The sequence below is a fragment of the Fopius arisanus genome, unplaced genomic scaffold (assembly GCF_000806365.1).
Source record: "Fopius arisanus strain USDA-PBARC FA_bdor unplaced genomic scaffold, ASM80636v1 scaffold00055, whole genome shotgun sequence".
NCBI classification, from domain to species: Eukaryota; Metazoa; Arthropoda; class Insecta; order Hymenoptera; family Braconidae; genus Fopius; species Fopius arisanus.
In genome coordinates, this window is record NW_011887794.1 from 784,972 (window position 1) to 801,616 (window position 16,645).

Consider the following 16,645-nt stretch of genomic DNA (forward strand, 5'->3'; position numbering starts at 1 on the left):
TTTTCCCCTGAGGTGTGTTGGTTCGGGTTTTTTTTTTTTATCGTTTTACAACCCAAGTGGAGTTGAGGCCGTATTTACCCATCTGACTGAGGACTGGAGAACTAGGGAGAACTGGGCTTGTGGCTGTTGGTAGGATAGGTCCCCCAGGAGGTGATAGTCATGGAGAAATCCTCATATATAAAGGAGAGCATAATAATGGCTACCGAAAAGTGATAAACAATGACTAACAAGTGGCCGGGGTGGCGCTAGTTATTCAAAATGCCAACATTTTCAATTTTTTTACACTTCTTCATTCACCCTTTATCCAATGAAATTTCAACATTCAAGTTGTCTTGTCTCCATCTTGCCCTTTTCATCAATCCTCTCAATTGATTGATTGTCCTGTTCATTAAGATGAACTGTTTCCTCATGTTGTTGCTCGTCCGGTGAAAAATTCCAGGATTGTTCGTCGGCGGTTCCCCAAACCATGAAAACGATAAAACCAATCATCATGTTTGATGCTGCTATAAGGAAGACTAGTCTCCACTGTCCAATCGTTTGCTGAAAGATTCAGGGATAATTAGAGATATGAGGATAAGTCTATTGATTTCTTAGTAGTCCTCACATTGTCGTTCGTCAGGGCCCCAACAATGAGAGGTGAAATAGCGCCAACGATGTTGGCTGAGAGGCCACAGATTCCAAGAAGAATGCTACTGAAATTGGGACTCAGGTCGACTAGATTGGCTGATGTTCCCGCTGGTATTCCACCGGTTACTATTCTACCCATAAACATGAAGAACACTGCGAGACCCGATTGACATCCACTCAGACTCAAGCCCACGGTGAAGGCAGCTTGTACCCCAGTGCACATGGTTATTGCCATTTTTCGTACACCAGTGCGCGTCATTTTACCGGATTTTTGTAACCAATCGCACCACCAACCTAGTAAGTAGGAGAAAATCATGAGGAGAATGTACGGCGCACCTGCAATCAGACCTGTCTGAAGAACAGAGCATAATGGAGAAAATTTCATCAGTTGATGTCATTCCAGAGGAGTTTTTTCATTTTTATTATTATTAATATTTTAATTACTGACTGAATTGAGATCCCATCCGTGTATGAACCTGAAGTACGTTGGACTCTGAGCGAGAAGGGTGTAAAAACCCCAAGTGGCACCCCAGTGTGCAACAATTGTCACCCACATTGGCCTCGATGTTAGGATTGATCTCCATGGGATGGCTCGTTTCGTTGACGCTGCCATCGAGGCTGGAGTGCTCGACAGAATATAATCGAGCTCCTCCTTAGATATGCGAGGATGCTGCTGCGGTGAGTCGAACATGAGGAACACCCAGAAACAATACCTGTACCAGGAGATTTATTTAAAATTTATTGGTAGTACCCCGGGAGATATAATTGAATTACCAAAGTATACAGATGCCGGATACGAAGTAAAATGCTGCTTCCCAATTAAATTTATTGATGATAATTGCACACAAGGGATAGGTAATTGCTATTCCCACTGATCCTCCCATGTAGGCACTCACAAATTTACTTCTTTCGTCGGGAGGAATCCACTTGGCCGTCATGATGTTTTGGGATGGGGTAACGACACCCTAGAATCGTTAATGGATATAATTTTATCATCTTGTTCTTGATCAGAGCATTGTAAAGCAAGACAAATGTAAATAGAAAAATTTTTACCAAAATTGCACCCTGGAGAACCCTGAGAAACAGAAAAACATTGAAATTCCACTTGATGGCGGATGGAATGAGAAGTCCCACAGCAGCACCGAGAAAATTAGCTCCACCAAACACGAGTTTAGTCCCGTATTTCTGAGCTAGAAGACCACCAGGTACCTGAGTGGTCCAGTAGGACCAGTAGAAGGCCCCCAGGGCAAGACCCTGTTCATGCTCGCTCCAGTTAAATTTACCCTATTGTTATTACAATTTAGGGATTGATTAAAATGTAATTATGGTGGAGTTTGAGGAGAATCACCTCAATGTGTGGCATTTCACTCGATTCATTGAAGCTCACGTGGAGATACTCTGTGGAATTGAGAGGTGTAGGCCCATTACTGCATTCAGCTAGATCGTTGAGTTTTTCTCTTCTGGGGATTACCATAGCGACGATCGCGAGGTTTAGACAGACCTTCACCATGTAGTTGACAATACCTCCAGTGAAAACTAGGTGCCACAGGATATTTCGGCATGACAGCCATCCACTACCTGTAAATCAATTTATCAAGTGTCCAAGATATTCTTCGGGATGACGATATTCAAGATTTTCATACTTTTAATGGATTTTATTGGATGCTGATAGTCGATATCTCGTGCCATTTTCAGGGAGATACGTCTGAATCCTCTTGACGTTAATGGAATTGAGACGATACTTGCGATGAAGAGGTGAAGAGGCATCTGTCACCTCTAAGATTTCCAACACATGTGAACAATACCTGCGGTATTAAGATAATTACCTGCGCATATGTAGGATGTGTCACTTATTTATCGCAAAAGCGACAATTAACGGTGAACTAGATAAATAACAAAAAAAACGCATGTGTCATGCCGAAAAGTCTCACCTTAGGCTTGCCCCCCGAGAAGTCGATTACAGAAGTTGCCATAATTGTTCCCCTTGATGCACAATAATCGATAGTTGATACTCCAACACAGAAACTCTATCTCAATTATCAGTTGCATTATTGATCATTTTTTTTTTTTTTTTTTTTATGGGAAATTGAATTAATCACGACGAATGAATTTTCTTAGTACGGATTTTTTTATTTCTCTCTCCATACTCAAATAATTCAGTGACAATTAATGACAGTTTATCAACGCATTAAAAAATTACGAAATTATGAATAATGAAGTTGTAGTTACTAATCGATTGGTCCGTTGGAAGACATTTTTATAATTAACAGATAAAAGCGAGACGGAATGAGTTGTCGTTTTATGCGCTGTGATTTGTAGCTGCATTATTAATTAACTTATCAATTAACGAGTAAACACAGTTCGACTACGACTAGCGTCAACGTGCGGTTAAAAATCATAATAGAAGAATTAATACCTAGAATTTATGCGATGATTGTAGATAAGAAGTTCTTCAGGTAAATCGAAACTGAATACGATATTTCTCATATCTCTCTAATATATTTTTATATCCATTAATAATCTTTTACGACTCGTTTCTATTTTTGATCCTCAGCTTTAAAATTTTTAAGAACTACGGACTGGGATTGAAAATAAATAAATAAATATTCTGACGACTAAATAATAGACAAGAATTCTGCCACAAATGATTAATCCGTTATCGAAAATCTAATTTAATTATTTTCGTTTTGAATCCAAGTCCACTTGGATGAAATGGTGTTTCAAACGCCATTGTATCTCATTTAAAACTACCCTGTGCTTTTACCATTATTTTTTATCTCTGTTTTCTCTTTATTTAAACTGTTTGAAATAGTTAACGATTATCATGAATTATGGCAGTACTTTTCGTATATTTTTTGAACACGCTGGCACATAAATATTATATTATTCTCTCCACGTTATCCTATCGTAAAGCTTACATTTACTCCTAAAATCATTCCAACAGTAGGAACAATTCATGCGTTAAATTCTATGGTAGATATGAATTAAACAGCTGTACTAGAACGTAAACTCCACTTTGGTTCGCTTTCAGTTTCAGATATAAATAGATTCTTATTCTAGATAACTCTTAGTCGGTGGCACGTCATTTAATCCCGATGAAAATCATTCAAAAATGATTAATCCAATAAATAATCCTTCAGTAATCGACAGGACTTGATATTAAGGATCCGTTCTCCAGAATCAAATGGCATGTAATTCTCTTGAAAAATTTCTATTATCTTTTTCAAAAATTCACGAATACTTTCTGACAATCACTAGTTACCTTAAAAATTTGATTAAACTCCGAGGTCGATTTTAGACATTGGTTGGTGGATCCATAGCACAAATAATAGACTTGACAACACTAGCAGCAGCGAGTGCTGCATATGGCTGCCACTCTTTACCCCTGGCACCATCCTTGTAATCAGCGATACCTCGGATCACAGCAAAACTGTCTCGACAGTTACCTAAAATGCTTTCAACAACAGCATCCATCTCAGCATCAAAAGCCAAACAGCCAAATCTAGAGGCAAACTTTTGCCTGAGTTGATCGTCACGAGAGACTATTCGCCCTGATGCAACAGGAGCCAGATGAATTTTAGGACAGTCGGTTCTCTTGGGTGTGTCCTGGGGGGCTGCTGGATGCTCTACCTCGATGATATCCCTCTCACCAATAGCCATGTATAATTTATCAGACTCCTCTGGAGGCCTCTGGAAATCGTGCTGCGACTGATTACCCAAATTCTCCAGCCCCTCTACCAGATAATTTCTCCAGGGTGGAGTGGACTCCTCTGCCTGGGTCTTGAGTGTCTGAGATATCTCCTGAATGCCCAGGTTCGAGGGACAGTACTCCTTTGTATCGAAGTGATAACTTCCATCATCGTTCGATTTAGCCCCTTCGCAGTAGATGTAGACGTATTTGTTATTCAAGGGTGTGGGATGGGATACCACCACGTCACCCAGTCGGACGTGCTTATTGTAGTCCGTGTAGTGGGGCACTCCACCCCCTACACCCACCAGAAACACGTAGTCAACTTTTTGGAATGTTCCTGGAAATGTTTGCAGTTGATAGTTTTCGGATGAAAAAAGTTATCAGTTCTATTGGCAAAAAATTTACCCAGGAGACGAGTCGTTGTATTTCCTGCTGCTGTCATTGCCTCTCTCGTGTGTCCCACTGTTGGGAGCTTTGTACAAACTATTCTATGAGCTCCGATATTCCCTAGGGTGTACACGTTCGACTCCCCTGAAATTAATTTCTTTAATTACAAGGAGTTGAACAATGCGATAAAAAATTGATATCAGGTGCATTGTGCTGATGAGTCTTATAATTGCATAAAATTCCTGTTTCAAAGGGAATTTATGTACAATTCCAAGTGCTTTAATTGCATCATGATCAACACGTCATTAATACAGATGAAATGATATTCTTTTTAATGAATACGTCATGTCCTGGAAATAATTGTGTAGGCAAATTCAATAGATGATTAAACAAATACATAAGCGAGCATCCCCAATGAAGCCAGATGATTATCAATGATTATAACACGAATATTTCTAATGACAAACTACTTTACCAAATCGGCAAATGACTTTTGGAATACTCCCATCGACGGAGTCTGGTGAGCTTGCGGTACCTGGAGTTATCATGCACCATAAAATAACTTGGCAAAGGGGATATTACGCGATCCATTAATTAATGGGCTATCATTCCTGCTAGTGTTAGATAAATAAATGGTGTCTCACCAACAGTCGTGTAGCGGACAAAGGTCTCTTTATTCTCAATCATCGAGTCCACTGCTAGTTTTTCGCAGTATTGAGCTGTAATAATCGCTATTGTCGGCTGTTTTGCACTTGCCATTGTCGGCATTTGTTTGACCACCTAAAAATTCATTGCAAACGTTTTCCAAATTATTGTTCTCTCCATTACAGTGAATTAAAGGGAGAATTAGTGGGATTACTTTGATTTGAGTGTCTTGATGAGCAACTCTAGTGAATGCTCCAAGTCCCATTGCCTTCACCATCCCTTTCATTTCTAGAGCCACCATTATTGCGGTGACTGCATCAGCCTCCCAATTGTACTCTCTGCAGTTGATAAATTATTGTTAAAAAATCAAGGACATATTTTAATAACTTCTGAGAGTGAAGACTCACTTTGCCATGTCCTCGATATTAACTGGATTCGGGTAGGCGGATTCTATCAGCTCCAAGACTTTCTCGGCGGTCAATTCGACCGCTTGTCCGATTATAGTCTCATCAATGGATACTAAAAAAATTATGGCAATTATGGGAATTAATATCGGTCGTAAAGTCTATCAAGTGTCTCGTAATTCAGGGAATAACGTGAATGATGATAATTTATTATCAGTATCTGAAAAGAGGTCTTGGTAATCAACCATGCGAGGTATCTTCCGAACAGGGGCAGTGTGCCAGTTATCGATTATTCAAATTCGTAAGAAACGCAAATTTCAAGCAACAATCGTTATTAAATCAATGTTGTTATGGTTACACATCTGTAACTGTTCAGATACATAAATAGTGTTGAAAAATTGTCAAAAAATTCCACTAAAAACGAATACAGCCATGAACACTTGAAAATATGGAACTAGTGAATGATGAAATTTCGTCTTAAATAAATCTAGATGAACTATCGTTATACTGTGTTTTCTGCTAGATATTCGTGCAATTGTTACTTCAATTGATGGATATAATTGATATAAAAAAAAAAATGATGATGTATATTGAAAAGAAAAAAAACATTTCGTCAACTTGTTGGAAGTCTACTAGCCTGTGATAAGGTGAAACAAAATGAACAATTAATTGATTAAAAAAAAATAGCAGAGCAAATTGAAGATTTCTTCTTCCTAAATCGAACCTGATATCCGAACACTTTTCTTTCTCGGTAGAGTGTACAGACAGTTGCCACTCCGAGCTGTGAATAATGGGAATATATTTTTATCACATTGTTCAAAATTAAAAAAAAAATGTCAATATAACTGTCGAGCACATGAAATTTGCTAATTAATTGCGGAAATTTCCCCCTCATGGAGAGTCACTTGCGACAATCGTACTAATTTAATTATCCTCCGATCCCCTTCCCTCCCATCGCTCGTTTTCGTTCAATTACTTGGACTTAAACCACTTAAAGATGAATGTTATAATGCACATGATAAATTGAGTGTCATTTACATGGTCTCCATGGTAAAGTGATTGGTTCCTCCAGCTGTTTCAACTCCACCTCCAGTTTCTTGATGTTTGGATATTTGTGCTGCATTAGTTTCATGATCTTCTTAATAAATCCGACGTAATCTACAAATTACGAGAATTCCATTGGTCTCAATTTTTACAATTAATTGACGATGAAAAATTTCTCGGAAGATGACGTTTCGGAATTTTCTCGAAATTAACACGGAATTACTACCTCTGGGAAATTCTTGGGGGCTCACTAGCTCCCTGAAGAATTCCTGTGCCACGTGAGGCTGTTCTATTTCCGGTAATGAATTAACAAACCAGAATTGGAGTCTCCTTGACTCCTGGGTGTGTTTTTTAGTTTGTGCACTAACGAGGAAGACCCGAAACTCGAGGCCGAGATGGGCAGGCCTCGAAATCCCGTTCGCTGTATAAAAATCATTTCACAATTGAAAGTGTTATTATACTGCTTCAAAATGATTCGATTGTAGATGAAATCCATCGGGGATAGGAAATATTTTCTCTCAATCAACTATCGCGCAAAGGCCGGCGATCTGCAATCGATTGAAATTATTCTATCCCTCAACCCATTGACTACCTGCAGTTGCATGTTTATTGATGACAATTCCCTGATGATCTCCCCCAGCCACATGAACACCCCTCTGATCCGTCTGAGGTAGACAATCCAATGATTGTCTCTCGATAATTAGTGTCGTTGAATTAGCAGTTTTGCATTTGGGTGTCATGACAATGTGCTCTGAAAATTCAAATCCCATGAGGATATAAAAGCAATAACGACACACGTATCTGCATCGCAACTCATTGACATTGAGCAATGATAATGAGTCAGAGACGTGACGTTATTCGGCTCCGATAAAGGCAACAGGATTCGTATCGCCGATAGATAGGAGAAATCAAAATAAAAAGTCAAAAAATAAAAATAATTAAATTCCACGAACAGAAGCTGGAGTAATGGATATGTAGGTCAACTCACCAGTCTTCGTGTCCCCCATTTTTTCAGAATCACTGGACCACAATTCGTTTATTACATGAATAATAAAACAACGGATTATAAGCTACGAGAGTGGAATAACGTGTCTCTTTCAGTGGTGACGAGCAAACACTGACGAATTTATCAGCAACGGCCGGCGCACGGCAATGACTGAACTCCCCTCCGATTTCCTCCACAAATCCACCAGCTTCCACTCCCCAAAAACCTTCGTACTTTCCTCTTTTTTTTTTTTTTTTTTTTTATTATTACGTATTTGGTTACAACATTGACCGCACGAGGCGCAAGAAGCCCCGCGCAGCGCGTACCTTCATATTATACCACCCTTTACCCCCTTTGCCACCAGGTTACCCCTACGGGAGCAATGAACGAGCATTTAATTGGGACGCCATCCCCTGGATCTGCTACTGTCAAATGTTCCTATTACTCACCATTCTTTGGAAAAACAATCCAATTTTGGAGTCAATTGAATTGTTGACACACTTTTTACGCTTCGATGATCATCATCGTACTTTCCATTACTTTTGAGGAGAAATAAGAGAAAAATGGGGATACTGCATTAAGGAGTTTATTTTTCCAAGGTTATTATAGTTTTTACATGGACAATTTGAAATAATAAATATACGCGGAGTTGAACATTACACTGGAGATACATATGGTTTTGCACTGACGAATATAATAGCTTAAGAGTTGTTGCTTTTTCAATTTAAAACCGAGAATATCTATTTTACAAGTATTTATAGTTATGGATATTGGATAAATCCTCAATTATGCAGTGCAAGTAAAAAAAGACAATTTAAACTCAATATAATCTCAATTATTTACACGAATAAGCATAAAAAATCCCTCCGACTGAATAATTCAACAAAATGAGAACACATTCAACAAATCGGCTGAAGAAACTGATTTAAAAAAGAGAAGGAAAGAGACCAATATTGTGGGCTTCCGGAAAACTTGAGCGAAACGGAAAAAAATCAGTAAAAATCCCTCAAGACTATATTCGGTGGATTTATCTGATGGGCACCGATGAGATCGACGACATAGAGCTGAGACTCGAGGGTCCAGAGCTCAAGTTGAGTTTATCGAGCTCCTCATCCGCCTTATTGTTCTTCAAATCTTGCTGTGTGTACAAAAATTTATTCCACTCATCTCCACGGGGATGGGCTAAATTCTCAGCGACATCATACACCCAGATTTTACCAGAATCATCGCCAACGGTAACGTGTAGCCCACTGGGTGTCCAGGAGACTCTATTGAGTGCTGGTGCCCCATCGACAACGACACTGGCAGTGGGTACTTCAGTGTCCTGATTCAAATTCCAGAGATCCAAGTGGCCAGAGTCGTCGACAGCTGCGAATAGAGATGGATGAATTGGTGACCAGGCGACATCGTACACGTAGTCGCCATTGTGCTCGAACGAGTGAAGTGGTTTGTTCTCCTTGAGACTCCAGAGTTTAATCGTCCAGTCGATGGATGATGTGAGGAACAAGTGAGAGAAGTCGATGCCACCCTGAACAGCATGAGCACTGACAGACGTCACTGGCCCCTGGTGTCCCTCATACGTCTCAGTAACACCAGCTCGTATTCCATGACGACAGGCTGAATAAACAGTTCCATCCTCACTACCAACGACAAAATTATTCACATCACCATGAGGAAATGCCAGACGAGTAACTGCTATTGCTTTGGACTGCTTAGCCTGTAGATCCAGGGTCTCCTGGGGTTGGGACAGCATGTCCAAACTCCACGAGCACATTTTTCCATCTGTGGAGATGCTGATGAGATTGTGAGCGTTCTGGGTACCGACAACGTTGAGACAGTAAACTGGATGGGTGTGAGCACTTGCTGATAGAGGAGTACGTTGGATTGGTGTTCGCTTTTGAACTCGATTGTCCCAGAGAACTATTTGACCTGCATATGTACCACCGAGAATTAAGTTGGGATGGAAACGAGCGAATGTCGTCGACATCACCGGGGACTGACAGTGAAAGATAAATTCTGGGGTAGTCTTCTTGAATTTTGTGTTCCAAATTAGGCAGATACCGTCCGGATCGTTGGGTGCGTCATCGTTGTGGTGATAGGAGGCCGCGAGCAGCTCTGGAAACTGGGGGGACCAGTCTAGGGATGTGACACATCGGTTTCGCGACCAACGTTCGTCTGAAAACGAACGGTTGAGCCACAGGCGTTGATGGCTCTTCTCGTCCCTTTGAAAAATCAAATTCAATTGAATTTCATTTGAGAAATATGAGGATTTTTTTCTTAAATACTCACATTCCTTCCTCTCCATCCAATGTCCCGGTGTAATCCGCGTAAATATCAACGCATTCGGCTAATGCCCGCTCGACAATTCGACTGGTTCTGTCCAAAAACTTTTGGAAGTCCTCGGAGAGGATAAGCATTTGCTTTTCCTCTTCACTCAATTCTCGGACTGAAACCAAAAATTCCATTATTTTTCTTACATTCATGCTCAATTTATTGATTCAAATAATATATTTAATTTAACCTTCTTTGGGTTTCTCTTCCTTGGACTGTTGTTCAACCTGGGTGACCGCTGGCTGGACCTCCTTGACCTGGGGCAGACCATGGGGAAGAATTCCAGGTGGTAGTTTGCTTTGGAAACCGTCCATGTGAGGTAGACTGTTCTCCTCATCCTCGGCTTGGCCATCATCATATGTCAAAACTGTGGTGAATAAGCTAGTCCCGAATATCTACTCCCTAATTCTAAATATTCACGTTCCTCGATACTTGAAAAAATTATTTTTCACTTTCCCCGTATAAATATTTTATGAAAATTACTCGAATATACGTATTATCGACTGGCTGTACTGAACTACATCTGGCGCTCAATTTACATGCTGCTCTATATAACAATTGTAGAATCAAACTAATAAAAATACGAAAAAAAAATAGGAAAAAATAGTGCTGCATGCGAGGGCATTAGTCACGCGATGAATATCTAACGTTTTCGTCAAGAATCTCTCCACCCTCCTTCTGTCATGCCTCAACCTCTCGTTGACAATATTCAATAATTATAATATAATCACAATAATGAAATAATGATAAAAATGAAATAAATGAACGCAACTTCCTGAGTCTCATGCACAACGAGAAAATGATAAAAGTTGGACAGACGATTCAACGAAAGATGTCAAAGAAATACTGTCATGCGTGTTGAATAGGTGTGTTTTCAGGTTTGAATTCTGCCGAGGTACGTCATGCACCCTGATAAATTCACAGGTAGTCGAATGAGCCAGCGTACATTGTCTTGATCATGTTAAACAAATACGTCTGGCAGAATTGTCATTTATTTTTCATTTATTTTTTTTTATTTATCTTTGTGTGTAAATTAATTACGGGTTGCAAGAGCACTTGGAAGCCTTCTCATAATCTTGAACGAGCATTTTCAGTGATTTTTTTTTTATGAAACCAGAAGTGTTTTACATCAATAATAATAAAGGTCAAGGCAAATGTCAACGACTAATTTCAATTCAAAATAAAATAAAAACAAATGGATTGTTCAGGCTCGTGGTGAACGTGTGGATAAAGTGAAGCTCTGTAGGATGCTCGTGACAACGAATTAAAAAAAAAAAAATATATATATATATATATATAATAACATTAAATGGTGGGTTCACCTTCTGAGAGTTGATCACCTACCTGTGAATTCGTCCTCCCACTCTAAACCAGGATTTAGATTGTACTCGTCTTGAAGGAGGGAAAAGAAAATGTCAATCAATTGCGTATCCTTTTCACGTTTACGTTTCAATATTCTCAGTGAATGATTATTAATAAACGCCAGATCAAAAGCTAGATCTAATGGTCGATCAATCATTATTCATCTGAGTTTAAAACGTTTCGTCAGTTGATCAGTAAGTTTGTGGATTAATAATCTATTTATTCATGCTATTATGCACTCTGCCCTGTTTGTTTAGTCAATTAGATAATTCAGTCTCAATTTGTAAATGGGTGTAAGCATTTTGCTTGTTTGTTAGGATTAATTAACAATTCATTGATGTTAGAATACCTAATTGAGTGATAAAACCCAGCATTTACTTAAATCCGTACACTTAACTCGATTAGTTTGTTAATAAATCGTTTTGTAAATCGAGTTGTACATTAATTCAACACCTTCAAGTACTTTTTATCAATTAATCACAATGAATGTGAATATCATTTGGAGAACTCTGGAAGGTGCGTTAAGTTGTGACAAGATTTATTCCGTTATTTATCCCCTGCTGCAATATTATTGCATGCAATATTTTATTTGCATTGTGTTGCTCTTCATGAGTATTAATTCAATGAGTTTTTGTAGATCGTGCGACCAATGTTTACCCCATGGAATTTATCATTTGTGCATTCAATAGACATTGATTATTGCATTCTGGTATTTCACTATTTTTCATTTAATCAGGCAAAAATAGGAGAGTATTAGAGAATAGTAGATTGATATAATAGAGTTTATTTTCATCCTGTTCATCTGAAAAATTGAATGAGATCACCGGGTGGAGAGTGTGAGCCTAATCCCAAATATCTATTCGCACGATTGATCATTGATCATACTAATATATGAGTTAATAACTCAATACAAACCAAGGGAAATCATAACTTACCGTAATAGTCGAATGCATGAGCTGAGGGGAGGGGAAAGGGGAAAAAATTGTCACTTAGTTGTTCTTTCTCTTCAGAATAATTAATGAAAATATCTCAGCTAATACCTCCCTACACTCAGGGCATGACTCTTGCGGCTTTTTACTTTCTTCTTAACACTCAATCGTTAAAAATAGTATTTCTTCTTCGAAATAACTATATGTGTTATTACATACACTGAATGTAGTTAGGTGTGATTCTTAATTAATCGTGTGAAAAATCTGTACTGCGCGTTAGAGGAAACATACATATTCATAGCTAATGTTCTACGCGTAAATAAAATGCAATCGTGCATTGAAATTTTTAAATTATCAATTGATGTTCATCCTCACGATAGTTCATACTCTGATGTTGGAAAATATTTCTATTGTCGATAAATAGTACCATGCCTTGTCACACTTATGCCCACCCCCCTAAAGTTTCTCTACAATCGATTTCACTATCATTTGTTACTGATGATTATACCAGGATTATACACATTTCTCCAAGTTGTTTAATCTGTTAGTTCTCAACAGCCGAGGATTAATGATAATTAGTGAGGATAACAGTTGTAGTAATTTGTTTAAAAAATTGGTGTTAGTGCCATTCCCATTAAAATTATCCACTTATATTTAAAATCAATAATAAAAGAGTTGTTCTTCAATCTCTCGGATGTAATTGTCTATTTCTTGAAAAGTGTGGAGTATAATGTAAGCATATTGTTGTTATGCAACTCATTCTGGTGATACTGGAGATGCAGCAGCAAATGATAATGAGACTCCCAGAATGAGTTGACAAGTAGCGAAGCGTGTAAGCAATAGGTAAATATTTGCTTAGGATATCCTCCACATCCCTCACAGAATAATCTCTTGTCTCATATCTACCAGTAACAGTTAACGAGAGGATAATTAAGAACAAAAAAATTAGACAAAACATACATAGGTAGTTTGGTGCAGACCCACCTTTCCTGGGACGCCACCAGTCAGTCTCAAAGTAGCCTGCGGAGCAAGAGTGAGTTGGTGACGTTGTCGTACAGTAGGAGTAGATGGTGTTTGCGGAAGAGGAGTCGGACAATCCTTTATTTTATTATTATTATTTTTTTTTCATTCATTAGTTTTCATTTTTTTCGTGTCCGTTATTACCACACCAGAGGCATTGTTAGAAAATAACCGCAACATCAGTCGGATTGTTTATTATATATTCAATTGAGTGGATGAATAATAATTCAATGAAATGGGGCAACGAAAATTGTGGTGAATTGTTTCACCGACTAAAATTGCGGTCTCGGGGTTTATATCCCAAACACCATGTGTCTTTATTCGAATTACACTGTAATTATTTGTCAATTGAGAAGAATAAGGAGATGAGTCAAGGTGTTTATCATGAAAACAATTATTTTTTGTGTAATTACGGGAAGAATGGGAGAGATAAAGCAGCAGTGATGGATATCATTTCCTTATTCCACTCAAATACTATCCACAGGCCCCAACCAACGACCCAACGAGAAAATCAATGACTAACTAAACTAAAATCAACGAAAAATCAAATTCCATTATCATGCAGTGTGCTTGGACTATTGATTTGAATAAAACAAATGGTAAGGTAATTTATGTATGAGTTATTGTGACGCGAGTTGATGGGTGGTTGAATGAAATTTACGAATCGATGAAATAATTGAATAATAGTTGTTAAGAGTGCATTAAATTTCACTCAGTGCATAAATTAAAACCCATGATTTGTTGGTTGAAATCGGCGAGCTTATAATTATTCACGTGTGAATATGTAAGTTTCCTCGTCATAAATTAATGAATATAACACAAAATGTTTCATCGAAAGAGGAGATAATTAAATTAAATTGGAGAGTAATGAATTATTGAGATTAACCAGTATTTTTTAACAGGGATAAGTTAGCGTATTACTAACACTTGTGTCGTGTTTATCTCACGCTGTTAATATCCATCGAGAATTTATCGTTATCGCGGTAACAGTGATTTTATTTGATCGTGGGAATTTTTCTTTCTGAAAATATTACTCACCGTCGTGCGAAGTTTGGGCTGTCTGGGCTGTTTGCGTCTGCTTGCTGTATACCACTGGTTCTTTTGGCGGAATGTTAGTGTGGGCCACTGAGACAACGGTCAGTTCACGATTTGACTTTTTCTTTGTTGAACCACTGCATAGGATTTGTAATTTTTTGTAATTATTATTCAATCCCGTAGAAATTATGATTATATCATCAGGATAATCTTCTCACCATTGGGCTGGAGTTATGCTTGAGGGTTGCATACTGACATCAGGTGTTATATTATTGCTCTGATCTGAAGCCAGAGAATTCATACTCGAAAGACTAGATAAAACATCTGCATCGAGATAAAGAGTAATTTATATTAATCTATAATAATAAAGTCCACTGAATAGAATTGATTTGCTAGGTGGCAATGATTTTGATACCAGAGACTGGAGCTACCCCAAGAGATGATAGCATTGCATCCAGCTCCTTTCGATGGTCTTTGTCAGCTCCAGCTGCTCTTACTGTGGCCTCTTCTACCTGAAAAACCAAAAAATGACCCATTGAAAAATTCCCATTGATAATATTCCACTTGACACGCGAAGACGGAAAAAAACTTGCATCTTTCTGCTCTTTTTCCCTTCTACGTCGCTCTTTCTCCTCTCTGATAGCCTGGAGTTTCGCCTTCTTCCTCTCTAACTCTGCTTTTCGATCGGACATCATAATTTCTTCACTTCACGATAGACCACACCTGAAATATAACATTTATACGCATATAAATATATGCATATGTATGTCTGCACTGATAGAGAACTGAAGATATTCATCATTTTATTGAATTCTGAGAGGAATAGAGTTACCAAAATAATTAATCAATGCTAATTAATCTCTTGAATGAGTGAAGTGAAAAGACGAGTGTTTTGTGAAAACCGGTGACATTTTCCCTGGCTATATGATGTGATGGACTTATTGATCCAATTCGAACTCATATGACTATACGTATCATCTCCAAAAGCTTCTGTACACCATAATAAAAGTTTCTGTACACCATAATAACTAACATAACCATTTTTTCCATATCAAATTCCTATGAACACCAAATTATTGTGAATCCTCTTCTAAAGTGCAAAATTCATTAACCTTCAGTGAAATCTAACGGGTAATGTACATATATGATTACTCATGATTCTACACTTGTCATTCGTGAATTTTATTTAATAAAAATGTCATTGAAAGATGGAAGTGGGAAAAATTACCTATTAGGATTAAATTAAGACTTTCAGGGCGATAGATGAGTACAATTTACGAATAAATCACTACACAAAACACACAGAGAGTTTGGAGACGTCAAATATCATACGATACGCCCGACCAAAGAGGATTGACTAAAGTAGAAGCTCAGTTCTGGGAGTTTGAGTGACCATAGCGGCATCGTAGTACTGCACCCCACGAGAGGGAGGGCGCCAGATGCAATGATAGGGTGTTTTTTTTTTTATTAACCAAGTTTTTATTGCAACGCTGGGGTGTCCATCAAGTCGACGGGGTGAATTTTATTCTCTGCGGTGTGAATACTTTATTTTTCATTTGTTTAACTGAAATTTAGTCGACTGTAGCACGTACGGAAGGGGGAAACCACATCTTGTGGAATTTCACTGGAAAAAATTATTCAATCTATTGAATATATACCAGTAATGAATTTTTAAATTTAAATGAGCGCGTTGTCCTAGCGGTAACGTGCTCGGCTAGCACGCCGACGGCCCGGGTTCGATCCCGCCGTCATTCATTTTTTTTTTTCAAAATAATTCCAATTTTTTCTTCAGGTAGGTATTCACTGCAATTGAAAAATTCGAAATTTTTGAAAAAGTATCAGGGTAACATGAACATTGAGGAGTCCTTCACTGAAATTTTCACTGAAAGTGAAAAATTCGAAATTTTTGAAAAAGTATCCGGGGAACATGACAATCGAGGAGCTATTCACTGAAATTTTCACTGAAAGTGAAAAATTCGAAATTTTTGTAAAAGTATCAGGAGAACATGACAATCGAGGAGCTATTCACTGAAATTTTCACTGAAAGTGAAAAATTCGAAATTTTTGTAAAAGTATCAGGGGAACATGATAATCGAGGAGCTCTTCACTGAATTTTTCACTGAAAGTGAAAAATTCGAAATTTTTGTAAAAGTATCAGGGGAACATGACAATCGAGGAGCTCTTC

General features: G+C 38.1%; 2 protein-coding genes across 20 annotated transcripts; both read right to left on the minus strand.

The window, feature by feature from the left end:
- Nucleotides 1-2,116: 2,116 nt before the first annotated feature.
- LOC105268273 (uncharacterized) lies at nucleotides 2,117-7,994 on the minus strand. 3 transcript variants are annotated; one of them, XM_011307677.1, is made up of 12 exons: nucleotides 7,787-7,994; nucleotides 7,391-7,549; nucleotides 7,025-7,219; nucleotides 6,793-6,912; nucleotides 5,758-5,869; nucleotides 5,565-5,688; nucleotides 5,350-5,485; nucleotides 5,181-5,240; nucleotides 4,724-4,849; nucleotides 2,559-4,655; nucleotides 2,271-2,432; nucleotides 2,117-2,205 (listed from the first exon to the last, which is right to left on the minus strand). In XM_011307677.1, the coding sequence occupies exons 1-10, from the start codon at nucleotides 7,803-7,805 to the stop codon at nucleotides 3,922-3,924; spliced, it is 1,785 nt and encodes a 594-aa protein (XP_011305979.1). In that variant the 5' UTR covers nucleotides 7,806-7,994; the 3' UTR covers nucleotides 2,117-2,205; nucleotides 2,271-2,432; nucleotides 2,559-3,921. The 3 variants fall into 3 exon arrangements, with proteins under 3 accessions (XP_011305979.1, XP_011305980.1, XP_011305981.1); XM_011307678.1 differs by having other exon boundaries at nucleotides 2,271-2,453; XM_011307679.1 differs by lacking the exon at nucleotides 5,181-5,240 and having other exon boundaries at nucleotides 7,787-7,993.
- Nucleotides 7,995-8,353: 359 nt separating this feature from the next.
- sw (short wing) lies at nucleotides 8,354-15,803 on the minus strand. Of its 17 annotated transcripts, none has more exons than XM_011307687.1 (11): nucleotides 15,689-15,803; nucleotides 15,054-15,183; nucleotides 14,876-14,972; nucleotides 14,679-14,784; nucleotides 14,464-14,597; nucleotides 13,390-13,425; nucleotides 12,412-12,432; nucleotides 11,459-11,506; nucleotides 10,305-10,457; nucleotides 10,073-10,229; nucleotides 8,354-10,005 (listed from the first exon to the last, which is right to left on the minus strand). In XM_011307687.1, exons 2-11 carry the CDS (start codon nucleotides 15,153-15,155, stop codon nucleotides 8,811-8,813), a joined length of 2,049 nt encoding a protein of 682 aa, XP_011305989.1. In that variant the 5' UTR covers nucleotides 15,156-15,183; nucleotides 15,689-15,803; the 3' UTR covers nucleotides 8,354-8,810. The 17 variants fall into 17 exon arrangements, with proteins under 17 accessions (XP_011305989.1, XP_011305987.1, XP_011305995.1 ...); XM_011307685.1 differs by having other exon boundaries at nucleotides 10,305-10,481; XM_011307693.1 differs by lacking the exon at nucleotides 13,390-13,425.
- Nucleotides 15,804-16,645: the final 842 nt, after the last annotated feature.